Source organism: Ovis canadensis, chromosome 16 (genome assembly GCF_042477335.2).
Source record: "Ovis canadensis isolate MfBH-ARS-UI-01 breed Bighorn chromosome 16, ARS-UI_OviCan_v2, whole genome shotgun sequence".
NCBI lineage: Eukaryota > Metazoa > Chordata > Mammalia > Artiodactyla > Bovidae > Ovis > Ovis canadensis.
The window spans coordinates 49125793-49153593 of NC_091260.1; the positions used below are offsets into that span (position 1 = coordinate 49125793).

The window sequence follows — 27801 nt, forward strand, 5'->3', positions numbered from 1 at the left end:
TTCCTTTAAGAATCCAAAGTGGTTAATCCACCTTTTATACAATCATTAAGGAAAATTTCCTACTACCAACTCAGCAGGACCATATGAAGTGCTGCAAAAACAGAGTTTCTGGTCATAATCAGAAAATTGCTAAGATATTTTTAAAGTCCCTGCTTTCTTATGGAAATATAAAATCTACTTTTTCTCATGAAAAGTGTGTGTAACATGGCTCTTCAAACCAGACCTCGGTATCGTGTGGGTCCTGGGGTGCTCCTTGAAAACTGTGGCAACTTCTTGAGTTCCCTGACTAGTGATACCGGGGTGTGCACTGGAGGCAAGTTTTCTGAATCTAATTAAAGGTTTAAGGCATTGTTCCAGCCCCACATCCAAGTCCCTGGCAGGAGACAAGGCAATACATCCACATAGTCGTGTTTTTGTACAATTGGCAAAAGTAAGATATTTTAACCACCATCAGCTGAGACTGAGATCTCTTTCCCTTTCAGTTTCCCCCTTGTCACTTTCCCTCGGGTTGGGTGGTGCTGGAGCAGCTTGGGTGTGCTGTGTTGTTTTGTTTTTCCTTTTCCTTTGGGAGGACCACCCAAATTGCATAAATTTCTCATAAAATCTGCATCAACGCGCCCCTCTGTGTGATAACAGTACCTGTTTTACAGGTATTTGTGCAGGTTAAAAGAGCTGACGGATGGTGCCAGGCACAGAGTGTATCCAATAGTTGCTAGGCATTATTATTCCCCCAAGAGTTTCTATGTCTAAGTCACAAAAGTAAGCATTCTATGTAATATGCTTTAAAAACTACGATTTTTCCCCACAAAAGGAATTTCTCCACCTCATGTAGGGGCTACATCACAATTTTCTTAGACTCTAGGCACTTGTGCCTCTTTGTTGAACCCTTTCATCCATTAAAATCTTTTTAAATGAGATAAATGTCCCAACCCACCAAGGACTCAAGAACCAGGGTAACACAAAAAGTAGCATCTTAAACAGGGGTTCAGGTACACATCCTGGAAGCCTGTTTTGCAAACAAGGTCTCAGAGATAATAGGAAGAATTAGTCTGGGCGTTTAAAATACATATGAATGAAGCTGGTCGTTAGAACACAAGTGGGGTCCATGTCTTACTGTGAAACACACACTTGCATTTAGGGAGACTACTTTTCAGTGTACCTGATGGTGTTTTTTGTGCCCATTCTAGTTACATTATCAACAGGGAAATATTGCCTCAGAAAATAAGGTTCGTTTTGCCAATTTAGAAATTGCTTTGGAATTTCATCCAAAGGTCTCTTATAAAAACACGCTGGCCTTTGTGCTGGTGCATCAAATAAATCACAAATGAAACAAACAAGTTGGCTTCCTATTGAAGGTGTGTCTGCAGAGCCCTGTGACTCTGCGTGCCAGGGGCTCCATCTGGCACATTTCTGAACTTTGCAAAATTAATTGTGCTGAAGAGAACACCATCAAACGCGTCCGGCATAGAGGGTAAACATCTTCAAACCATGATTCTGCGCCATCAAACGCTCTCCAGCTAATTACATTTGGTGCATTACTCTGGACGAAAACCGAGGCCAAGTGAAACTGCGGAAATGGGAACAATGCAAGGAGGAAAAATCTCACCCCATTAAGAGATCCGTTTTTTCTCAGCACAAATAAGCCCACCACGCCTTGGAGGCAAGACTAGATGACTCCGAATGCCCCCGCAGGCCCTCTCTGGCCGAGCGAGCCCTGCGTGGGCAGGAGGAAAGTGACCGGAGTGGCAGCGCCCCAGCCCTTGGAGCATTATAAGTTATTCATAAAATCTAAGCAATCGCTCCCCGTGTCGTTCCCTCCGCCCCCAACCATCCGCGCCCCGGCATAGAGGCTAGTTTTCAAGTGTATTTACAAAGGAAGCTAAAACACGGCCGCAGGTCGTCCTCTCCTCCATGCAGTGTTTGCAATGCGCTTTGACAGCGTCTCGAGAGCCGCTCTCCTTGCAGGGCCGCCGCGCGCTAGGCCGGCCTTCCCGACCATTTGCACGGGCCAGGCCGCTCCTCTCCCCGACTCTTCCGTGACCTTCCGAGATGGGCCTCGCGACGGGACTCTCCGCGGAAGCACCACCCTCGGCGCTGGAGCCCCGCGCGCGGCCGCTCTCCTCCGGCTCCAGGGGGCGGCCCCGCGAAAAGCGCCGGACGCGCGCGGCCCCGCCGAGGGGCGACGGCGGGGGCGCGCGGGCGGCTTCCGGCGGGGGTGCGCGGGGCGGGGCCGGGGGCGGGGCCGGGACCCGGGTAGCGGCGCCCCCCGCCGAGCGGCGTGCAGGCACCGCCCCCGCGCGCCGCAGTCGGGGCTGGAGCGTCTCGCCAGTAGTGGTGGCCGTTACTGTTGCCTCCGCGCGTCCGTGGCGGCGGCGGCGTCCCCCGGAGCTCGCGGAGGGCAGCGGGCCGCCCCTCGCCCGCGGCCGCCTGCAGCAGCCCTGCTCTGGGACTGGGGGAGGCGAGACGGCGGAGGCGGCGGGTGGTGCCCGGCCCCCCTCCTCTACGCCTCCAGCCCACGGGCGACTGCGAACTCCGGCAGCCCCCGGGCGGCGGCCGAGGATGGCTAGATAGCGGCGCGCAAGCGGCCCGTGAGTACTGGGAGCGGGTGGGCGCGGCGCGAGGCGCGGGGAGTGGGAGCCGCGGACCCCGGAGCCGGGTCGCCTGGGCGCATCGTCGCCGGCGCCGGGCGGCCGGCGCGGGGCTGGGGGCAGCGCTTCGGCCGGCTTTGGCCCCTGGGTCCGGGAGCGCTTGAGAGGAGTGACCCGGGCGGGGGATGGGGCGCACCAGGTCTCGCCGCTCTCCGCGCCCTTGGGCCACCCGGGCTCCAGGAGGACGCCGACTCCCCGGCCGCGAACTTCTGCCGCACGTAGGGCAGTAAGTTCTGAGGCCACAGGCTACCTGGGGGATGGGAAGGAGCTTTAATTTTTATTTTTCTTAAGTGATGTAATCAACCAAGTGACCCCCTTGCCTTATCTCTTCATTAAAGCCAGTTCGCTGTCCCTTCTGTATTCATGGTGTATTTGATTTACCTTTATTTTATGTGCTTGTATCCGAAGGTGCTATACTGATTGAATCCAGAGTTTAAGGAGTTGACCGTCAAACTTAGGCTTCATAATAGATTCCAGTTTTAAATGGATCGTTTCAAAAGACAGAGCTGGAATCATGAGTTCTGACCGACAGAAAATTCTGCACTTCACATGTTGTGAATTTACACCTTGAATAATGTGATTCTGGTTTCCACCTTCTGCATCCCCACCTTTGGCTACCAAAAATATATGAGGTGTTTTATTTGCGGTTGGGTACCTCTGTGCTCCTTTTTGTGTGGGTGTGTTATTGCACTCAAATATTGATATAGCATATATGCTGCTACTGAATAGCATTTGTATGGAAATGAATTTCTCTGCATTTTTTACTGTGTTCATTTAAGATACGTTTTTTTGACAGAAAGGTTTCAGCTTAAAGTTTGCCTTCTGATTTGTTTTCAGTTTCAGATTTGTATTTAATTAAAAAAATTTGCTTGGGGTAAAATGAAGTGACTTAGTAGTATCATTTGGTCAGGGGTCCAAAAATGATTCCTAAATTAAATTTAAAGCAAATTCCCCTTCCTAGAAAAGTGAAAGCGTTTGTTTAGTGTAAATGATGCTTGTCCCTTCCCTTAAATGCTGATTTTGCCACAGATCTGAAATCACATTTCACTAATATCAGAGGGTTCCTTGTCTTAGCCTGGCTGGGGAAAGGAAACCTAAGTATAGAGTATGTTTTTAAAAACACTGTCCTCTTACTTGTTTCACAGGTTGACTTTCTGTTTTATAGCCAAGGGGAAACTGTTGATTTGGAGACTTCATTAGGTAGTTACAAGCTCGATTTAAATATCCCTTCCAAGAATTGAATTGAGGTTTATTTGCTTTGTAATAGGTGAGATCACAAGCTCGCCTCTCTAATTGCTGGAGAGTTGGGTTCTTTTCTGGGAAATAAGGATCAAGAACTTTGCTGTCAAAGAGAACAAACTTCTGTGATTTTTGAAACCTTTCGCTTATTGATGGTCATTGTTCAGTAATATGTTGGCAGTGATATAAATTATTATAACATTAAAATTTACCGCCATTATTTGTGGGACCAGCTGCTTATGCATCCTCTAGAAGATTCAGCATGTATAAAAAGCTATGGAGTGAAAAGTGTATCTCCTCTCCCCAACTCCCCGACCCCTACTGCACCCTGTTCTCCCCAGGACCCTGTGTATATCTTTCCAGATAAAGCCTATGCTAGTATAAACATTTTGTCTGTGTTCTTTTTATTTGTCTTTCCACAATTGAGGACACATTGTATGCTCGGTCCTGCACCAGCTCCCCCCCTCCCCTTCCCTCCTGGCAGAGTACTAAATCTTGGCAGCCTCTAACATCAGTACCTAAGAGCTGTCTCATTCTCCAACAGCTGCGGAGTACTCCATTAAGGATGAGCCATCATTTATTTAACCTCTGCTTTATTGAGGTATGTGTAGTAGATGGTTTCTGCTATTTTCCTATAGAACTGTTGTAAAACATTAGTTTCTGAGGTTTTTAAGTGAATTTCAATTATTCCCAAAGGCAGTGGTAACTTATTTCTTTGCATCATATTCCAGGAAATGAATGCCCCTTCTCTTCAGTGTGCACTCTTTCCTTTTATATAATTTCCAAGTGATCCGTAAGGGTCTCTGGTGTCTTTGTGGTGAAGCATGAGCCACCAGGGCCAATTACTAAGGTGGCATTCCTTGATTAACACCTTAGCTCTTTGTCTCAACAAAAGAAATAGAAGAACAGATATAAAATTTTAAGAATAATCTGTAAGAAAAATTCTTAGGAGTTTAAATATTTTGAACATAGAGAAGAGGCTTATACCTTTGGTTAGGTTGGAGATAAAGGCAGGTCGTGTTTCGTAAAACTTGTTTGCCATTAGGCACCAACACCCCTGCCTTCTGCAAATGATCACTGGTATCTCATATTTTAATGTTGCTATAATATGTTTATAAATTGTACACTTTGGGAGAAGGTTGCTCGTAACTCTTAAGGAGGAGTATGCGTTCAGAAAATATTTGGCCCTTTTAAATTAAAAATTGAGGTCTTTTAGAGTGCTTTTAAAACAATAAATTATAGAAGTAAGACTAATGCTAGCTAGCAGTTGAACCAAATGCATTACAAAAATTTGAGTATTATTCAGTGTTGAGCTTTATATTTCCATTATGCTTATTTTAGAGCTAATGTAAGAAGCTATAATAATCCTTTTTTTTAAATGACCAAGGAAACCTTTTCATGTTTAAGGTGTTTTGTTTTTCCTTTGTTATTTAGTACCTGTCATTGTACTAAACTGCTAATATTGGCTGTATTTGCTCTTCTTAAATAAGTATTTACTGAGCATGTGTTACATCCCAGGCAATTTCTAGAGACTAAGAATGTAGTAATGCGCAGGATAGAGACCCCATTCTAATGAGTCCACCTGTTAGTGAGGGAGATGGATAAAAAGCAGAGAAGCAATAAAGACAGTAAGGTCTGAGTGAGACATGCTGGCAGAGTGATAAAAGAGGGTTGCTGGGATAAAGAGGGGGCAGGTGGGGCCACTGTTTTAGACCGAGCAGCTCTGGAAGCCTCTCTGAGGTGAAGTTTAAACTGAGAGTTGAGTGTGTTCTTGGAGATCTGGAGGAGTGGTGGTTCAGGCAGAGGGCATGGCTTGTGCAAAGGCCAGGCAGTGGGACCGAGCCTCGCACACCAGAGGAACAGACGGCCGCCAGTGTGGCTGGAGTTTCTTATCGAAAAGTGGCTGGTGGGAGAGAGCAGGCACTGCGATGGGTGTCCTGGGCATTTGCAAATGGCAAGGAAGGTTCAATGGCGTGGGAGACAGACCTTGGATGGCGGGGTTCCTCCACCTGCTGGACGCTCCAGGAGAGCAGTTGTGGACCTGCTGCTTCTTCATTGCTTAGCCTGGGTCATAATGTGCTGTGAATATTGAGAGAATTAACTAATAATTAGAGAGTTTAAGAAATAATCTTGTCTGGTTTTTCTCAAAATACTTAGATTTGGGAGTATTTAAGCTAAGTCTTCCCCATCTTGGCTGTGGCCCTTGACATTACCAGATCCATCCCACTGTTAAAGCATCTTCTCAGATTGTTGCTTTACGTGAGTTGCATTTTGTTTCTGTTCCTGAAATTAAACTATGAAGCCTTAAAAATGTGTGTATTTTCCAGGACATTATAGTGATTTCTGAGTAATTCAGTCAGAAGTTCCATCTTTGATTTCAGTGTATTAGCCCTTTGCTTAAGTGTAAAAATTTCAGAGAGGCCTTTTTTAGTATAGTGAATGTTTGAATTCTTTGGGGGCAGATTACAGACTAATGAGCCCATAAAATATATGTACTTTCTGCAGGTACTTTTATTCTCACAGGAAGAATGTGTGCCTGTTCTATTTTAGGGAGTATCAGGAACTGTGGTATTTCCTCTTCCCAACTTCTAATCTGTGTGTCATTCTAAATATATGTTCCTTTAGATTAATTGAAATCTTGGGAATTGAGTGTTGTGCCAAGCAATTGTTGTAGATGCCTAATTAGAATCTGTTGTCTTTTTCTTAACTGTGACTTTTGAGGTCCTGTCCAACATCAGGAGCTGTGATCTTGCAGACTGAGGGGATTTGATATTTTTATTTCCTGTTTGAATTGGTTGATACCTGAACCCAATAAGCTGCTCCCATGTAAGATAATTATATCTTCCAGCATTCTTGCATAAGCTCTGTGCACATGCTATGTGAAGGATGGATTCTGTGACTTTGAAATCTTAAATCAAGTTCCTTCTGTCTTTTGTCAGTCTCCTTGCAGCAAAAACCCTTCAAGCAAACTAGCAGACGCCCGTAAGCATCTGTTTTGTAGGTCACTGGAACATGTACCGGCCTAGGTGCTTGAGTCAAAGTGCAGGTGCTGCTACCTTTACATTTCCTTTGTGAACTGTAGAGATGGCAGGACTTCAGGCTGACTTTACACTCTCTACAATTGACAACGCATACATGCTTACCTGTCCTGGCTGCTCCTGTTTGCTTCTGTGGGCAGAGGTTGTATGTATCAGTTACTGTCTTATGCTTTTATGTTGGAAGTTGAAGAAAACCTTTTAGTAGGTGAGTTTTTCCCATACTTTTGCAGAAATGTGAGAAAACCTTGCCTCTGCACATTCTTCTGGTTTGTAGGGCAGGTACAGAGGAAGACTTGGAATCACGCACCCAAAGCTGAGAATCTGCACCTGTATTATTAAGTGGTAGTATCCTGAAAGACCCCAGAAAGGTGCTAATGCTTGTAGAAAGTGTGTGGTTCTTCTCTAAGGGTGACTTGGGATACTGAGGCCCCTTGCCTTCCTCTCACAGCTCGCAGAAGCAGGCTTCTCATAGGAGACCCTGGATTGGAGGACAGTTGAAATGGTGGTGGTGGGAACATGTGGTGGAAAGTAACAAGTGGTGGCGGACGGCATGCCCCCATTTCTCCTGTTAGAAATGCTGGTGGGGCAGTGAGCTGTAGACATTCTGTAGACGGAACGTGCCTGTGACTTGGGGGTGAGAGTAAGCTGGAGCGAGATGAGACTCCACCACCACAACCCCAGTGCTGCAGCTGCCAGCACGCCACCTTAAAGCTGGGTGCCAGCCTTCCCAGCCACAGGCTTGGAGACCAGCCGCCACACCTCTGGCTCCTGTTTCACGTTTCATGCTGTGGTATTTATAGTGCAGTGCAAAAGCGAAGGACACAAGAACATTTTCAGATCCTTTTCAGAGAAACAGTTAAATTGGGAGCATAAATCTTCATCTGAGTGAAACCTGATCCTGTATTATCCCTTGAAGTTACCTGGATCGCCAGAGTTTTACTCTATATGTAAAATTTGGGAGGAAGGGACTGACGGCCTGATTCTGATTTCTAAGGAAGGACTATATGTAGTCCTATATATGGCTTAAAATCCAAAGTACTGACAGCAATAGGAGCTTAAGCATTCAAACAAAACCAAAGAAGGTATAGAATTTAAGAGCCAGAAAGGGCCTTGGATCTTCTGGTCAACTGTAAGTTTACTGCTAAAGAAACCAAGCCCCAGAGGTGTTTTCATTTGCCTAAGAATCCAGTAGTTCCAGACTGGCATTGTGACTATGATTTGCTAATTCCTAACTGCAGGGCTCTGCGCTCTACTCTGGAACAGCAGGGGATCCGTGGGGTTCGCTGCTGTGTCTCCATAGAACAGTGCCCAGCCCACAGTAGACATTCAGGTATTTATTGACTAAGTGAATATACAAGAGTTTTGAGAACTTAAGATTGCACCTTAACTATAAGATGGTACTTACAAAATTTGAGAGAATATACAATAATTGTGAATTTCTTTTTTTGTAAACAATAGAGCATGTTACTATTAGAGCCCAACAGTGAAGCCTGATATTAACCAGGTGGGCAAACAAAGATGTGGAGTCTTACTAGCTTGGCATTTTTCAGAGCCCAGTGTCACTAGATTTTTTTTTTTTTTTAACATTGATTCTGTTCATTCTGCTGGGATCTGCTGTCAGAGTTTTATATTTTGTATTTGAAAACATGTGTAATGTAAAATCCAACATTTATTGTCCACATTGTTTGCTATTTTTCTCGATATGTTTTATCAATAGTTTCACTGTTTTAAAACTTAGAGCCATATAGGGATTTGACTGTTCAGAAACAAACCTTGCTAACTATTAGGTTTGGGGGATTGTCACTTTCGAATGCTGCTGGTGGGTATATTCAATTGTTACAACTTTCCAGGAGGGTAATTTTGCATTACTCATCGAAAGCCTCAAAAATGTGCCATGTCCCTTAGTCAGGCATTTCCACCACTAGGAATTTAAACTAAGAGGAAAAAAAAATAAAGCCTGTGTATGGAGACCAATCTATAGCAGTGGTTCTCGCCTACATAGGCATGTGGGCCCCATGTTCCTGTCAGTCGCTTTCTCCTGGCACAGTGATTCTTCCCTTGATGGGAAGCCCACGTAGTGGGGTATCTCAGAATTGGGCGGGGGAGTCCTCTCCCAAATTAGGAAAAACCTCATCTCCAAGTTCTGGTGACCTCCATGAAAAGTACACCAAAAAACCCAACCTCTAATTTGCAAAAATGATTTTTGCAGCTTCATTTATGATAGTTATAAACTAGAAACAAATGCTCAATAATAGGGATATTGATTACATAAATTGTGGCATACACATGTAATGGAAAACCCTTTCTTCATTGACACTGAGGTAGGGAAGTATTTATTGATGTAGAAAGATATTCTGAGTTTGTAAACTGAAAAAGCAAATTGCAAAGCAGTATGTGTAACTTGATCTAGGAGTGTTTTTTTTAGGTCTTGGAGAAAGAGGCAGAGAGAGAGCTCAAGCAAGCGAGTTAGAGCCTCAGTTTTCTACCTGTTATGTAGGAAAATGCCAGGAAGACTATACACCAAATGCTGTGTGTTTGTGTTGAAAGTACAGGTGACTCCTGTTTTTAGAGTCTAGCGGGCTCCAGTCTATAGGGGTCGCCAAAGAGTCAGACAAGACTTAACGACTAAACAACAACCATTTTTGGTTTCCTGGATTTCCAACATTTAAAGCATATTTTATAGCGAAGGGAAGGAGAACAGATTCCCTTTTTGATCTACTGGTTGTATGAACTTGAGCACTTTCTGTGTCTGATTTCTTACCTGTAAAAGGGAATAATAATATCCAGCTCATGGTGCCCACAGCTAGTATGTGTTAGGTAAATGCTACCTTGCCTTCACAATTCTGTTATGATTAAGGCCAGTATTCCTACTAAGACAGATTTCTAAGCAGAATAACTTATATCAACTCTTGTAAGAAGCATTTTAAGGCATTCTGATGAAATATTGCATTACTTCTGGTCACTGGGAAATACTTTGTTATTATTTACTTTAAAACTGCAATGCTTTCCATTGCCAAGAGATTTTGAGTCAAAAGCTTTTTGTTCCCCTTTTGTTATCGACTTTAACAATCCTGTATGATAAGTTCTTGAATGTCAGGGTCCAATCTTTTGTACTCATAGAGTTGTTAAAATGAAATGTGATTCACTCATTCAACAACTATTGAGGGCTTTTTTCCCCCCAGTCAGTGGGTAGGCATCAAATAGGCAGCAGTGCCCAGGGAAGACACACCCTCACTACTTGAGTGCCGTGGCAAGTGACCAGGGCAGGCCAAGGCCAGGAGGCATACCTACTCAGTAAACCTGTGTTACCGCGGCTGACAGTCAAGTGGGCCTCATTTCCTCTCCTGCAATTTTGAAAGAAACTATGTTGTTATGTTACTTTTCAGTGAACACAGCCATTGCCTCCTGCTTGATCCACGAAGTACAGGAGGTGCTGACTAGGTTATTTCACCTTGACATTCTTTGATGATTTAGTGATGACTTGTGTGAAGAAGGCTGAGTGCCAAAGAATTGATGCTTTTGAACTGTGGTGTTGGAGAAGACTCTTGAGAGTCCCTTGGACTGCAAGGAGATCTAATCCTGGGATTTCTTTGGAAGGAATGATGTTAAAGCTGAAACTCCAGTACTCTGGCCACCTCATGCAATGAGTTGACTCATTGGAAAAGACTCTGATGCTGGGAGGGATTGGGGGCAGGAGGAGAAGGGGACGACAGAGGATAAGATGGCTGGATGGCATCACTGACTCAATGGACGTGAGTCTGAGTGAACTCTGGGAGATGGTGATGGACAGGGAGGCCTGGCGTGCTGCGATTCATGGGGTCGCAAAGAGTCCGATATGACTGAGCAACTGAACTGAACTGTGTTACACATCTGTTAGAATATCCTGGGCTAACAGTCTTAAAATTGCTACTATGTATCTTCTGTGAAGGACATGCCTTCTTGAGATTATTTTATGTAAAATTACTGAAATAGGTTCCTATTCATGAATTTAGGATGGATGGATATCCATGGTTATAGCGTTTGAAAAATTCTAGCACATGGTCTCACTGAGGATGAGGCAGTAAAACCTGCAGTTTAAAGTGAGGTTTCCATTTGACAGTCATATCAAAATACATTAATTCTGTAATTTATTTTTTGAGTCGAAACAGTTCTTTTAAAGTTGGCAGCAGCTGTAAATATTTTGATATAAAATAAACCCTCCGTGTTCATGAAAAACATCTCAGGACCTTTATGACAAATATTGACCTCGCATTTTATTTTTCTAATATAGCCTAATAAGATAAAATGGCATCATAAATCATTTTTTTCTTATTCCTGTGGCGAATGCATGTAGAAGTCATGCCACAGATTGGAGCCACTTGCAAAGCCGACGTTTTATTCCTTCTTTATCTCACGTTTTTTTCGATCTATACCTCTGCTTTCCATGGTCCACTCTGCTCCCCGGCCTCTGCTGGAACCAGCAATTGGCCTTCTTGTTTTTATTCGGGTGGGGGGGTTCCCTGGTCACAAATGCTCTTTCCCTGTCTTGAGATACACTGAGTATGGAATAGGAAATGGAGAGCGGCACAGCTGTGTTGACCTGTAGACATTAGACTGTTGGCTCTGTTGGCTGGGTGTAGAGTTTATCCAACTCACTGTTTTCTCAAATGCCAGCTTCAGTGAAATTACAGACAACTGTGTTTTGGAACTTTTCAATTCACAAATCGTCAAAATTGTGATTGCTGTACTCACGAATTCCATGGGCTGCATTGCTGGGATCATACTCTAATGCTTACAGTGACAAAAGAGGTCACAGATGCTAAGTGAGTGTGATGTGCCTTTTGTCTTTATGCTTTTGATAAAAGCCATAAGAAATACTTGATATATTTACTTTCTTCTTAATTCTGCTGCATGGTAGACAACACTGAATGCTTGGCGACTGAAATTTGTCTCAGTTTGGGGAATCCATAAGGAAAGACACTGAGGAGGGTTGGATCAGGAGTACTGTGAGCTGAGTTTTGAAGGACACGTTGGTGTTTGTTAAGTGGATAAGAACAAGTGGAGTGGGAAAGACATTCTGGGTAGAGGGTAAGGTGTTCAATGACACATAGGACAGCAGAGCCTGGTGCTTTTGTTGGAACTTGAATACAGGGCCAGTGCGGGCAAAGGCCTGAGGTTAGCTTGGAACAGCAGAGAGCCTCCTGCCATGATGACAGCTGGCACTTTCTCCATAGGCCAGGGAGAGCCAGGGGAAATTTCAGGCATGTGAGACCACTGGTTCAGAGGGTGACTCCAGGTTGTGTCAGGGAGGCCTGGGAATCCAACAACCTGGAATCCAGGAATCCAGCAACCTGGCAGGAGTATAGACCAAAGGGGAGGTGCCCCAACAGGGCCCCAGCCAGGCCTGGCCCTGTAAATTTGTCTTTATTTTCCTAATAATGTTGGGGCAGTGTTTCCTAATAATGGCATGCGCAGCAGTAATGACTCTCTTCTTCCCATGCTCCATCCATCACACCCTTTTCTTAAAACATAAGCTTCTATTCAGTGACCAAGTCGTGTCTGACTCTTTGCGACCCCGGGGAGTGCAGCACGCCAGGTTTCTCTGTCCTTCACTTTCTCCCAGAGTTTGCTAGTCAGTGAAGGCATTCAGTGTGTTTAAAGCTCTCAGATCTGCTGATGCCTTACCCTTACACGTTTAAAAGCTCAAGTGATCCTCAGTGTGGGTGGTTATAAAACGGAGTAGGTGAAGTGGAAGTGAGGAGGTCGCCACTTAAGCTAAAGGTGTTGGTCAGAAGGCAAAAGCTTTCAGTTATAAGATGAAGTCTGAGAATTGCTAGTTAATACCACTGTACAGTGTCGTATACCTGAAATGTGTTGTGAGAGTAAAGCCTAAGCATTTTTACCACACCCAGAAGAGAAGACTGCTGTGAGGTGACGTGAGCTTGGTCGTGGTAATCGTTTCACATTGCACACATGTACATATCGAATCATCGCGTTGTGTACTTCACATCCAGACGGTTTTGCTTGTCAAATTATATCCCAGTAAAGCTGGGGAAAAAATAGGGAGTAGATTGCACCAGTGGAGAGAAAAGATACGAATACTTAAGAGTATGGTTTATATTGAAGTAAGAATTTATAATAGTTTGGACAGTAATAAAGGTAACAGTGTAATAGCTTATGATTTTTATATTAATAATTTAATGTTAGGTTATCTACTTATTTTTTAGACTAAAAATGAATCCCTCAATTTTAATACCACAAGAGGACAAGATTTCAGACATTATGATAAAATAAGTAGGCGGTAGAGTTGTCCCTCTTCTTGTTATTTTGGCGGTTTTATTACATTATTGGCCCACTTCATCAACCAGTGGGTTTTTTTCCTCCCCCCACACGTTGCTGTTAAGTCACATCTCCTCTAAACTGTACAGTTTTTTATGTGTTATTGTTACCATCGCCATCATTTTATTTGAGACCCTGAAATTATTAATGCTAAATTTATCTTATTGAATTATTTTGTTAAATTAATTATAAGAATCTTCATTATTACATCCAGTATATTTGTTATTTTGCCCATCTTTTGGTCCACAACTTTGATGAATATGATTCCTGTATCATCTTCCATTTCATTAATGAAAATGTCAAGGAAAACAGAACTCTGCCACATCTTTCCATAATCTTCATCTAGCTTGGCATCACAGGTTAATTAGCACCCCTTGGGTAGGATTGATCACTTTGGGAAAGAGCCCTCGTCCCTCTTTTTATACAACCGGTATCCCTCCATCTTGCTCATAAACCCCTTTCAGATGTCAGGAAAGGTCTTTTCAGAGCCAAACCCTTCGTGTCTGATTCTGACACTGGCTTTTCCAATTCATTGGCCTTGTCAAGTTCCTTGCCTAATGCGTTCTGTAACCTTATCCAGGATCAATGTCAAGCTCAGGTGTCTCTGGTCGATAGTATCTGCTGTCCTGATTGAATGCCCCTTTCCAGGATAGTTTCAACAAATGCCAATTATTTCAGGTTCTGTTTTGTCATCCTCTGTCCCACCTTATGCAGAAGACTCAAGTATAACGTTAGGTAAGTGCTGTGCTTCCTCATACTTAGAAGACCTTATAACCCTGGTCAGATGCTCAAGGTTTTATTTTCAGCTTTCATTTGTTTTTTTTGATAAGCATTCATATTCTAAAATGATGCCTAGGCTATTAAGATCTGGAATTAAAGAATACAACCAATTGAAAAGGTATTTGAATTCTTTTGGAGAAGGGAATCTTCAAATTCCAACTCTGAAGAATGTTAAGAAAACATGTAGGCACATTTTGGTCAATATCTGTGCCCTGAAATATATGTCTTCAGTTTATATTTTAGGGTTATTCCACAGCAAGACAAGAATTTTTTTCATGCTGATGCATTCTGAAACAGGTTGCTAAATGGTGCCTTAAGAATTGTAGTTGGCCTGCAAATGTGTTTTGTTTGACTTACCTACTGATTTTTGAAGACGGAATTAGTTGCCAACATTTAAAAATAAAGATTTCACATTAAAGGTGGGGGGGAACACCAAAACCCCTGCATTTCTGCCTCTTTGTGAAAAACCTTGAAGATCTGTGACTCTGCCAGACTCTCCTGCCTGGTGGTAATATGGAAGTAAGGTGCTAACTGGGGGCTGCCCACCACAGCTTTCCCATCCTCACTGCACTCCTGGGGCCAGTGTCGCCCCCTTCATCAGCCTGGCCCTTGTGGTATGTCTCAGCACCTGCTGAGTCATAGCTGACCAATTGGAAATGTACTTTGAGCCGGAAGGAGAATAGTAGGATGGTAGCTGTTTGCTGTGTTGCCCTCTGACATTGACTGCCTGACCCTTGGCCTGCTGTGATGGTTGGAAGGGCTGGGTAGAGTGAGGGGTGTTTCCACCAGGAACAGCGCTCAGCTGACCAGGGTTGGGAGCAGCATTGCTGTTTACATTCTAGATCTCCCAGTTCACAGACGTGACAGGGAAGGTATCCCATGAGGAAAACAGCTGTAGGGCCCTGGGTCATAGCTGTGTGATTTTAAAGATAGGAGGTGCTTTGTCCAAGGCCCCATGCCTGCTGCCTAGTGAGTGGAATGGGGACTGGAGCCCTGGACCCACTGCCCCACTTCAGTGACTTCTGCTCCACAGTTAGTGGAATGGTCTAGACATGAGATTTGTAATCAGCTGCTGCTGCTGCTGCTAAGTCGCTTCAGTCGTGTCCGACTCTGTGCGACCCCATAGACGGCAGCCCACCAGGCTTCCCTCTCCCTGGGATTCTCCAGGCAAGAATACTGGAGTGGGTTGCCACTGCCTCCTCCAATGTGTGAAAGTGAAAAGTGAAAGGGAAGTCGCTCAGTCGTGTCCGACTCTTCGCGACCCCATGGACTGCAGCCCACCAGGCTCCTCCATCGATGGGATTTTCCAGGCAAGAGTGCTGGGGTGGGGTGCCATCACCGTCTCCGTTTGTAAGCAGACCTGGATCTAAATCTAAGTTCTCCTCCTGACTAGCTATGTGACCTCAACCAAATGTCAGAAACCTCTCTGTGCCTCATTTTTCTTGTTATACAAAGGACAATCATGATACGACCTCCATAATGTTGTTAATGGGATTAAATCCACTTTTGGATTTGAAGAACTTAAAACAGTGCCTTGCCTATTATAAATAATACATAAACAATGCATGATATCTGAAAAATAGTAGTTATGGATTGCATACTAAGGTTGACTCAGCTAAACCCACCATTTCACCAGCTCAAAAGTATGATATAATTATCAACTTTTTTCATTTTAGAGTTTAGAAAGAGCTTTAAGGATAGTTTTATTTCATCTGTTTTTTAAAAACTCCTCCAGCAGTGTGAGCCAATATTGTTTTTTTTTAATTCATAAATGTATCTATAGCAGATAGATGCATTCAAAAGCATAGCATTCAGCTTTCTCTTCAGAATGTAAAGAAATAATTGGGTATCATCAAAATATTGTAAATCTTTACCCAGGATGCCATTTGGGTGGATTTATTCAGTTCGCTCCATAAACGTGTATTGCATATAAAGCTCTCTTAGATGCAGGAGTGTTGTTAAGAGTAATCTCTGCTCTTAGGTAACTTTTAATGGGGGTGGGAAGGGGGGCAAGAATAATCTTTGAGATACCTGTAAGATGTGATAAATGACCAAAGTGGAAATGCAGCATCAATGCAGCAGGAACATCAGGAGACCGCAGTATCCGGGCTTGCGGGTCTTAGAAAGAGCCGGGAGGCAGAGACGCCCCAGGGACAGGAGTAGAAGGGCGGTAGATGAGACAGCCTCCAGGCATTCAGCCTAAAGTGTGGATGAATGATGAAACTTGGATGCTCATGCTGTTCAGAGCTAGGTGAGTCACTGCGGAAGATGGACTGTGGGAAGCCCCTGCCTAAGACCATGGGATTAGTCAGGTAGTGATGTGGGTGACCTTTGGCAGAGATTCTGATGAGGGTCTACCAGAGCAGTGGCGGTGGAAATAGGGGTAGGTTCTAGGGCAAAGAGTCAAGGCATGTTTGGGAGGTAAAACTGGTGAATAGGTGGAAGGAGTGGGGAGAAGTTGAGCATGACCCAGGAGAGGCTGGTGCTGTGCATGGGAATAGGGCTTGGCAGGGGGTAGGTTTGGAAGGGGAAGTGAGTTTAATTCTGCACATGTGGAGTTTTTGAGGAATCTGTGAAATATCTAAGTGGGTATGTAGCATCAAAATATTTTGTCATTCCTCAAAGACCTCATTTGCATGGGTTTCTGTAGATAGAAGTTGTCTAGTCGATGCTTAATCTGTAACTGGGAAGATAACAATTCTGGAAATGCATATTTAAAAGTCATTAGTTATGCCATGCCATGCCAGGTTGCTTCAGCTGCGTCCACCTCTGCCGCCCGCCAGGCTCCTTCTGTCCGTGGCATTTCCCAGGCAAGAACACTGGAGTGGGTTGTTATGCCCTCCTTCAGGGGATCTTCCTGACCCAGCAATAGAACCCACATCTCTCATGTCTCCTGTACTGGCAGGTGGGTTCTTTACCATTAGCACATTAGTTATGAGTGATGGTTAAAGCCACAAGAATAGAGTATGCTGTTCAGTGAAAGAATGTGTGATGAAGGAGCAATGGGTTAAAGGAGTTCCACAAAGGAAAGTGAGAAGGAATGGAGTCCTAATTGCATCCCAAGTAAGTGGAAGAAGGATTGTGTTATTTAATAACCAGCATTGGGACAAGTAGTAACCTTGATGGGGAGAGGGGAGAGCTGGGTCCCTGGCCCTTACTGTTCACCACAGTTAATTTCATATGGATTCAAGTCTAAAATGTTAAACGTCTTAATTGTACTTGAAGACAGTGACAAAGATTAGGTATTTCACAGATTTCTCAAAGGTGACGAGTTATAGAATCTTTGCATGAGAAAGAAGTTTACAGTCAAAAACGATAAAGAACAGAATTGAGAAGTCTGAAAGTCAAACAGAAACTTCACTGGAAAGTAAGAGCAAACTGGGATATATATTTGCAATGTATATAACAGAGTTAATGTGCATATTGTGATATTTCTTTCTAATTGAGCAGTAAGGAATAATGCCTAATTAAAAAGAGAGGCAAAAGATAAAACAAGCAGTTTGCAAATAAAGCATTGTACATCACCAGAAAACATACGAAAATGTATTTTGATTACATAAGCAAGGAAATAAAATTTTTGGCTAACAGTTGGAAGAGATTAAAATTTTTTAAAAAAGAAGAGAGTGATACAGCAAGGGTATCAAGATACCCTTGATACAGCAAGAGTATGGGCAAGCATGGACTGAGGAATGGAGCTGCTCCTGGTTCTTTCTGAAGGTGAGGTTGTATCATGCTTTCTTGCATGTTGAAGATCTCTTGACATGTTTTTGAACAGGAAGGAATGTTCTTCAGGTTGTTTCTTTACTGTGGTAGTAGAGTGTTTAGGGGAGAACAAGTTTATTTGTCTGATAGATGCTCGTTGACATTTCTTGAAGGCTGTTGAAGTCACTCCTGTTATGGCTGAGCTGAGGTGAGATTTGAGTGGATGCATGTCTCTCTTCAGTGGGGTGGAGCTTCCAGGGGCCTCTGAAGCTTGGGAAGTGTTGGGGTGTGGAGAATGTTGGTGGGTGGAAGGGGCCATTCCCTAGAGTCATGGTTTGGGAGGAGACCTGAGGACTATGGAAGGGTGGAGGTTCATTCTGCCAGGCAGAACAAGGCCCTGCCTGATGCTGGAGCACTGGGAACCTTCAAAGCATTTTAGGCACTGGAATGATGTGCTCAAATTTATTGTGCTGAAGTTGATAAGGAACAGGCTGTTGAATTAACAGGGAAGTTCTTGCTGGAATGAAGATGACCAGAAGTGACAGGAATGTCAGGATCTGCAGAAATGAAACATCAGGATGAGAGTGTATTAAAAAATTCCTAGGAAATTCAGAAAAACAGCAGCTAGATTCTTATACAACATAGCAAAGCTTGAACTTCAGCATTACTCTCCCACACACAGAAGGCAAGCTAAAATAAGATACTGGACTTTCCTGAGCACTTCAGCTGTCCTCTAATGCAGATTCCAAGTTTTCTTGGTCCATAGTGTCCTCAGTGTTACAGTGATGTTTTTATAGTGTCCCAGGTCAAAAGAAGTACCTTGCAGTTCTTTTTATGAATTTGTTAGGTCCTGACAACTTAGTAAGTGTGTATGACCTGACACTTTAAGTAGCAGCTTGAAAAAATAATGCATATTAACCTAAAAGAAATAATATCTTTATTCTTTAAAAGTCATGTGTACGAATCTGCTGTGTATTCCATAACTTCTCAAAATTTGGGAATAGATTGGGCGCTGCCAGCCTCATCTCCACGCCTCTCCACTGATCTTTGTGTGGTGCTTAAGCTTCCTCACAGCATCCAACAAGCCTTCCCTCTGGCTCTACAAAGACAGGATGCCATTGAGAGGACTGTGGCATGACCTAGTGTTCAGACCGAACTACACTAAACTGACGGTCCTCACAGTGTTGGACAGATGTCACTTTGTTACCTCCAAAAAGTTAAACTGTCATGTCGTACCCGAGTTCTTGGGGCACCTGAGTGCCTGGTGTGGGAACTATAGCTCCAGCTTATGTTCCCAGTGTTGGTAGTATGTGAGTTAGTATGGAGCCAGCAGCCAGAGCATAGTGTGCAGACGTGTACGTGTTCACGCACCCCTTGGTGTTCCTTCACCGATCGGCCGGCTGGAATTTTGAGTGTCTGCTCAGTGCCAGGCACTGTGCTCGGCCAAGGCGGGGGTAAGGGGCCATGGCTTACAGTGAAGAGAGACAGTGTTTTCTCTCAAGGAGCTTGTAGTCTGTGGGAAGAATTACAGAATGGGGAAGGGGTCAGCAGATTTTCTAGAAGGGGCCAGGTGGTCATTATTTTAGGCTTGGCCATGCAGTCTGTGTGGGAGCCGTTCAGTCCCAGTGCAGCGATGTGATGTGATGGGCGCTGTGGACACAAATGGGCTTGGCTCTGTCTAGTGAAACTTTATTTCTAAAAGCCGAGATGGGTCCTGTCTGGCCCACAGGCCACAGTTTGTGTAGCCGCTGTCGTAGAGATGGAATCACGGTGTCATGAAAGCAGAAGAAGGAGCAGCAGGCCTTCAGGGAATCCCAGGAGGGGTCACAGAGGTGATGGTGAGCTCATCCTGCTGCTCACCAGCAGGCTTCCAGGTGAACTGAGCAGAGGGTGTCAGAGAGGAGCACAGAGGGAACACCAGGCAGAAGGGGAAACGCACAAATAGTGTCATGAAGGGGTCCAGGCAGCCAGGAGAACGGAATCCATCTTAATGTGACCTGGAAAGAAATCAGAAGGTAAATTCCATCTGCTAATGCAGGAGACATTGGTTCGATCCCTGGGAGGGGAAGATTCCCCTGTAGAAGGGAATGGCAACCCACTCCAGTATTCTTGCCTGGAGAGTCCCATAGACAGACGAGCCTGACGGGCTGCAATCCATAGGGTGCCAAAGGGTCGGACACGACTTAGTGACTAAACAACAGCAATAGACAGCATCCTCTAAGAGCCTCTAAGGAATGGTTGCAAGGAAGAAGTATCTTCTGAGATCTGGTATGTCTTTCTAAAATGTATTTTATTCTCTCAGTTAGTGTTTGAGTATAGAATTCAAGTGTGGAAATAATTTTCAGTCAGCTTTTGGAAGACGACCTCTAAGCTCTCAGTGTTGAGAAGTCTGTGTTTTCCTCTCCTCACTGCTTCCCCCCTCCCAGTTCAGCCAGGCTGAGGTTTTCCATGGGTACATCTCGTTTTACTTAAATCCCTGCACTTGACTCTACTAATACAGGAGAGTCTACCTACCTGCAGTTTCTGTTCCTGGGGAACCTTCTCCAGAGGGCTGAGCTTGAGGAACTGAGATCTTGTGAGTAGGGGGTACAAGTGAGAAGTGGAATTAGGAAAGTGGATGATGATCAGAGGTTTTTTTTTTTTTTCCTAATGATTTTAATCTTCCCTAATAGAAAATAGTAAGAAAAGGGACATTGGGAGGATGGGACCCAGCAGTAGGACACTGTCTGCTTTCCATCCAGTTTCCCTTGCGTGGGTGACCATCCAGACATCTCCTCTCCTGCAGACTCAGCCACCTGCTTGCACATTGGTTTTGCTGTCTTACAGTTAAGCGGCTTTCTCCTTGAAGTGTCTCATGCCTTTGACGAGTTAATGACAGGGGAGTTATCTCACTGTGATGACAAGGATAGGGGCTCAGGATAAAGATGCTTTGGGTTTTTACTCACCTCCCCCCACCTAAACAGGTGTTTCTCAAGCTGTGTCTCAGGGCAGGATAGACTTGCGTCAGCCAAATGTGCTGTCACTCTCTGTCACATTCCCACCCCCTCTCTGCCTTCTTGTCTCCCCTTCAGCCCCTGAAAAGAGGAAAAAAAAAACAAGCTATCACAACTAAACAGAGTTTATCAGGACTGCAGTTCCTGGTGCTCTTTTGCCTTTAGCTTTGCTTTTCTCCATTTTTTTCTCTAACTGTCCTCAGCAGAAAGATCTGGGACCTCACGCATGCTGGAGGCAGAGCTCTCAGAGCCTAGCAGAATGAAGACAGCGCCTGTGTGGAGCTTTTGTGGGAGGGGCCGCGATCTGCATCCCGGCTCTCAGGATACACTCTCAGGGCCGATATAGTCAAAGACATGGCAACAAACAAGCAAAGGATAGATCTTTTTTTTTTTTTTTTCAGGTCAGCAGTTTTATAAATTGATTCTGCATGATCAGTTTTCCTAAACAGAGGATTTATTGACATTTTTGAATCCTTTAAGGTAATTACATCACTCAGGAGACATACTGGTAGCCCTTGGGCAGCCCAAAGACATACCTCATTTGGCCTTTCGTTATTGTTCAGTCAGTAAGTCATATCCGACTCTTTGCAACCCCATGGACTGCAGCACTCCAGGCTTCCCTGTCCTTCACTGTCTCCCAGAGTTTGCTCAAACCTATGTGCGTTGAGTCAGTGATGCCATCCAGCCATCTCATCTTCTGTTGCCCCCTTCTCCTGCTGCCCTCAATCTTTCCTAGCATCAGGGCCTTTTCTAATGAGTCCACTGTTTGGCCTTTAGGATGTTTGAAAAATATGAATGAGCTGCTTTATGCTTAAAAGTTTGAGTTTTTCATGTAAAATCCCAGATTTCTACCTACTCTTGAAAAAGAAGAAAATCTGGCAAAACAAGACCCGTAGCTGCCACTTTCCAAGCAGGTGGCTCTCCCCCATGCGAGGACACAGGGCCCTAGTTGGCACCTGCCTGTGTGATTTCTTCCCTCTTACCCGTCTGGCATTTACATTTGTGTTCTTCTATGTGTTGAGAGACAGCTCACCTAGTTTTGAAAATTAGCTCCTGAAATTCAATAAAAGGTATGCTTTCCTCTAAGGAATAAGGCATTGGTGGAAAAAAGTAAGTTCTGACAGTGTTATCAGTCGGGAGGGAGTAGAGACAAGTTTCCTGTGTCCTCATTTTCTGTTCACTGGAAAGCTCTGTTCATGTGTTGCTCCAGCCTCCAGTCAGTCCCTTTGGTAGAGAAGTCAGATACTTGATGAGCATATTGATACTGTATGGCCTCAATGTCTTACTGAAGGTTTTCTGTGTAAATGTTGTAACAAAAAAGTCCTTTTTATCATCTTGGCTATTTTCAGCTAAGCCAGCCTTGGTGACAGTGACGTTGATTCTTCTGTTCCTGAGCACCCCGACCCTGACCCTCACAGACCTGCTCAGTGGAGTCCCTAATGGGATTGTTGGCACAGTGTGCTGTGCCTGCCCACTGGAACGGAATATCCCCGCCTGCTTGGGGGAACCTCTCACAGAGACCTTGGGCGGAGCTTGCCTCCCTGCCGCCCTGGTTGAGGCTGAAGCCAGGAGGGATTGAGTGATTTGCATTCAGTCACACCATCACTAGTAATGGAGCCAGGGTGAAAGTCTTAAATCCACAGCATCCCCGTCCGGAGCCATCCTCAGGCGCCTCCATCCCCCACATGCCACTTCATGGGACACTCTCCTCTTTTCTAGAACAAATGTCATCTTGTAGTGAGGAATCGATTTATTTCAAGATAATGTACAGACACTCCGTGAATATGGGCTGTGATTGTTTCAGTCATGGTATGGTCATGTTTGGTCTCTTTCCTCAGCTATTCCTGTGCACGCCACCTAACGTTAGCAACTGGCATTTTAGACATTCCATGAATACATTTTCATTCTAATAAGTAAACTCAGCAACCCTGTGATTGATTAGGAAGTTATTCATCCAGAAACGAATGGCGAACACTTGAATTGTATGCTTGTCCCTCGTATTTGTTTGGTTAAGACTATGTGTGACAGTGCTCAGCAGTTAACAGGTGGCCATCTCGTCATTTGCTTTCACTAAGAAATGTGTTTCTTGAATTCTCTTGTTAGTAGGCTCCAGTTTCTCAGATGTTCAATCACTGTGTTTTTTTCCCCCAATTTCCTGTTGCTCATATCTCTTCTCACATTTTTCTCTTTTGTTTATTCTGAAAGATTACTCAGTGTTTTAACTTTCATTCAGTTCAGTTCAGTCGCTCAGTCATGTCCGACTCTGCGACCCCATGAATTCCAGCACGCCAGGCCTCCCTGTCCATCGCCATCTCCCGGAGTTCACTCAGACTCACGTCCATCGGGTCCGTGATGCCATCCAGCCATCTCATCCTCTGTTGTCCCCTTCTCCTCTTGCCCCCAATCCCTCCCAGCATCAGAGTCTTTTCCAATGAGTCAACTCATTGCATGAGGTGGCCAGAGTACTGGAGTTTCAGCTTTAGCATCATTCCTTCCAAAGAAATCCCAGGGCTGATCTCCTTCAGAATGGACTGGTTGGATCTCCTTGCAGTCCAAGGGACCTCAAGAGTATTCTCCAACACCACAGTTCAAAAGCACCAATTCTGCGGCACTCAGCTTTCTTTACAGTCCAACTCCCACATCCATACATGACCACTGGAAAACCACATTAGAAGTCTTTTAATATCAGCCATTGTATGTAATGTGTAAGAGCTATTTTTGTTTCTGATTATTCCTTTTTTATTGCATCCTCTTCTTGTTTTTATGACTGTGCCATGTGTACGTAGAGAAGACTAGAGGTGGTTTTCTGTTTGTTTTGTGTGTGTTTCTAGTTTTCCTGTTTCTCATATTATCCCTATTTCCTCTGGCAGTCATTTTTATTTTCCTCTTGGTGACACTTTTTATCCTGAATTTCTCTTTAACGATTTAGTCTTTGCTTATATGTTTTATGATCCTTAGTTGTCTATTCCAATATACAAATGAGGTAATATTAGGTCTGACACGGAATTTTCAGCACACTTTGAGGACTTGTTGCTGGCAAGTTTCATTCAGTAACAGTGGACGGGAACATCGTTACTCGGAGGAATGCATCAGGGTCAGTTGTGAAAGGCTTTCCTCTGACGGCCATGTCTTTGTTAGTGCTCTGTGTCCTCAGCGTTTTTTTGATGTTCTGCAGGGGGGACACTTCTGTTGGGAGTGGAGCGTAGGAGCATGTCAAAGTTGACTTATGCAACAGATCTTGGAATCCTTGAGCTTAGGCTCCATGAATCACTGCCCCCATCTTCATGCAGGCAGAGAGAACTTAAATGGTACCGCTATCCATCCAAGAGGGCTTCCCTGGTATCTCAGCTGGTAAAGAATCCACCTGTAATACAGGAGACCACGGTTCGATTCCTGGGTTGGGAAGATTCCCTGGAGAAGGGATAGGCTACCTACTCCAATATTCTTGGGCTTCCTAGGTAGCTCAGTTGGTAAAGAATCTGCCTTCAATGTGGGAGACCTGAGTTCAATCCCTGGGTCAGGGAGATCCCCTGGAGTAGGACATGGTAACCCATTTCAGTATTCTTGCCTGGAAAATCTCCATGGACAGAGGAGCCTGGCAGGCTACAGGTCATGGGGTCATGAAGAGTCAGACGTGACTGAGCGACTAAGCACAGCACGTCATCCAGGGACTTCCCAGGTGGCTCAGTGGTAGAGAATTTGCCTGCCAGTCCAGGAGACATGGGTTCGATCCCTGGGCTGAAAAGATCCCCTGGAGTAGAACATTGCAACACACTCCAGTATTCTTGCCTGGGAAGTCCCATGGATGGAGGAGCCTGGCAGGCTGCAGTCCATAGGGTCACAAAGAATCACACGTGACTGAGTGAGTGAGCATGCACTATCCATCCAGTGTTATTTTTCCACCAAATATAGTAGTCCTTTTTGACTTCTCTCTTCACCTTACATAATATACAAAATATGCTTATAGCACTTATATGTCTTTTAAATTTACAATTTAATCTTCACAACAGACTTAAAAGAAAGATACAGTTATCATCCCTACTTCACCGATGGGGAAACTGAAGCATGGAGTGGTTCAAGTTACATAGTAGGTACAGAAGCTGCGGTTCAGAACCTGTTTTTAACCACCACCCTGCCCTGCCTATAATGGCTTGTAAGGTCCCCCATCTCTAGAACAGATCCTAAATCTGATGGCCTCTCACCATCTCCTTTTAGAACCCTAGTCCTCACTGCTGATTATCTTATTTGGACATTGGTTCCTCAGCCTCCATTCTCCCGTAGAGTCTGTGCTCCATATAGAAGCGAGAGAAATCTTCCCAAAGTGCAGATGGAATCGTGGACCTCCCCTGATGGAAACACTCCAGTGGCTTATATCTCGACACCATAAAAGCACGTGTCCTTTAGATGACCTCAGGCTCTCTGTGGCCTGACCGGCCCACGTCCTCTCAGCCCCTCTTCCTGACTTTTGAACCTGGTAAGCGGTCCTCATCTTAGGGTCCTTGTATGTGCTCTTGCCACTCTTTCCCTGATCTTATCATGGCAGGCTTCTGGTCAGTCACATCCCAGCCCAGAGAATAGACCATCGCTCACACACTTCCGTGCACATCGACTTACTCTGGTTTTTAAAGTTTGTATCAGGACCTTAAATTTCTTCTTGTTTACTTATGTATCTCCAGAACTAGCATCTAAGGTCCTCGATGGCAGGGACTTTGTCTGCCTCAGTTTCTGGTGTCTAGAGAGGGACCTGGTGCTGGGTAGGCTGACAGGTACCTCTGGGAGCTCTGGGGTTGAACAGCGCCTGCTTCTGATGCAGCCCCTCTATGCTGTTCACCAGGGCCAGTCACTGTTCGGCCTGTGCTTTCAGTTTTCAGCAGCTTCGGGTTGAAGCCTCGTTCACCAGTGGGCCCTTCCCGGCTAGAGCTGTTGGGGTGTTCGTTACGTCTCAGTCATTTGCGTGTCATTGGCAGTATCTTTGTCACATCTGCAGTCCTCCGTATGTGACTCGTGACCCTGCTATTTTCCTTAAACTGTCTAAAAGTACATGAAATAGAAACTTAACATCACAGTGGACATGGAAAAGAAAACCAGTATTCTTGTACATAAGTGACTGTAAAAGTGTAATATATACTAATTAAAAATGCCATTGCATGTATCACTTAAAATTGTCAAGACCTTGGTTTTAGGCACTGCTTTTCTCTGTTCTGGAGGTACTGAGGGGTTGATAAATATGTGTTCTGTTGTAATCTTGAACTTGAAGCCTATCATTTGAAAGTTGACCCTATAACAGCTCCGGGAGCAGCAGCTGTGTCCGACTGGCATGTCCCCCCAAAGCCAGGCCAGCTGAGCCTAGTTGTCTCTCCATGGCTTTAAGGCGCAGCAGGTTTTGGTATTTGTCAGTATCCATTTTCAGTGTTGATGTGCGCAGGATAAGGAGTGTCTTGAACCAGTCTGAGCGCCATTTGAAATCCTTTTCTCCTTACGCAGAACTGATTGCAGCGCACAGATGATGGACATTTCTTTATGTTTGAAACGACCATCCTGGTTGGTGGACAGCAAGAGAGTGAGGATGACTTCACATTTCCAGTGGCTCTTATTAACAGCTGTGCTTCTGTATTTAACAAATCAAGTAAACAGCCAGAAAAAAAGTAAGTGCATCAGAGTCAGAGGAGATGAACTGATTGCAGCGTCATTACTGTTTAGATTAGGAAGTGATCTTGAGTCTATATTGGACCCTTCAGGTTGTGGTTAAACTTCATTTCTTTGTCATGTTTTAAAACGTACTTTTGGTTTATTTTAAAAAGGCCCATAAAGAGATAGTTCTAAGTATTCTTTCCCCTTTAAAAAAGTAAGGTATGACTTCCTGTTGGAATAAAATAAAATTCACCCTTCTAGGATAAAGTTCTATTAGTTTTGATAAATGCATACAGTCATGTAACCACCTGCACAATCAAGACTCAGGGCAGATCCATCATTCCAGAAAATGCCCCTGTTCCTCCGCCGTGAGCCCCTCCCTGCCCTACCTCCAGCCGACACTGGCCTATTTTCTGTCTGTAATCTTGCCTTTCAGAATGTCACACAAGTGAAATCCAAATATCTACTTTAAATTTTATATTTTTCATTTGTATCTTGTTTAAAAGCGTTAAGAATGTTTGTCGGTGTTACCTCGCTTACTGTACAAAGAACATTTTCATCCTCTGCCTCTGAGCTTAGTTTTTATGTTATTTTCATAAACATACCTTTTCCCCCCCCCAAATTACTATTCAATAACATTGTTATGTTACTAATGATTTATAATGTGTTTCTGATGTTTTTGTTTCCTATCTTATAGCTTTATAATTTATTGCTATAGTGAATATCATACCAATAATGTGTAAAAATTAAGGAGGAAGCCTTTCTAATAGATATTTATATAGAGAATCTGAGATAGAGTACCTTTTTTCACACTCTGATTGCTCTCCCTCCTTCTCTTTTCTCCCTGCTTCCATTTTTCCTCCCTATTTCCCTCCTTCTGTCCTCTCCTTTCTTTCTTTTCCATTGTCTTTTTAGAATGAGTTCTTCACTGTAGAGTGTTTATGTACTCCATGAGCCAGTGTGTGTCAGTCAGTACTGTTAGGACTAGAATCTTCTGAATTGCTTGTCACCTTTTAGTTGTTTAGGCCTACACAAAATGTCTATTTTCCAGAGACTCATGTGAGTCTATTACCATGTATATGATATTCTTCGTAAAAACCTAAAGATTGGCTATGGGATTTCTGTATAGGTGGCAGTCTGGTAACAAGCTGTGAAGCAGTAGTAGTTAGGAGTGCTTAGAAGCTATGTTTGTGGTAGAAGAGATACACAGTTTTTATTTTTACTTAGAGTCTTAGAGTTACTTTAAAAAAATTTTTTTTTGTTTTTTTGCAAATGGGGTCACTGTAGATTAAAATTCTCCCAGGCCCTTTCTTGGTCCCTTCATTGAATCAGTACAGTCACTCCCTCTATTTATATTAGTTGCCTGGAAGTGGAATTTTTGAGGGAGGCCTAACCCCTAAGTGGTCTAGTGGTTGGCTCACTTTCATCAGTTTACTTGCTAGCTTCTTTAAA

At 44.1% G+C, this 27801-nt stretch overlaps 1 protein-coding gene across 1 annotated transcript in view; it reads left to right on the forward strand.

Annotated features, from left to right (window-relative positions):
• Window positions 1-2226: 2226 nt before the first annotated feature.
• The window catches only part of LIFR (LIF receptor subunit alpha), a 77552-nt gene continuing 51977 nt past the window's right edge, over window positions 2227-27801 (forward strand). Inside the window, exons 1-2 of the mRNA XM_069556154.1 lie at window positions 2227-2588; window positions 26203-26363. Coding sequence (XP_069412255.1) covers window positions 26222-26363 — 142 coding nt within the window. The 5' untranslated portion in view covers window positions 2227-2588; window positions 26203-26221. The remainder of the gene's footprint in view (window positions 2589-26202; window positions 26364-27801) is intronic.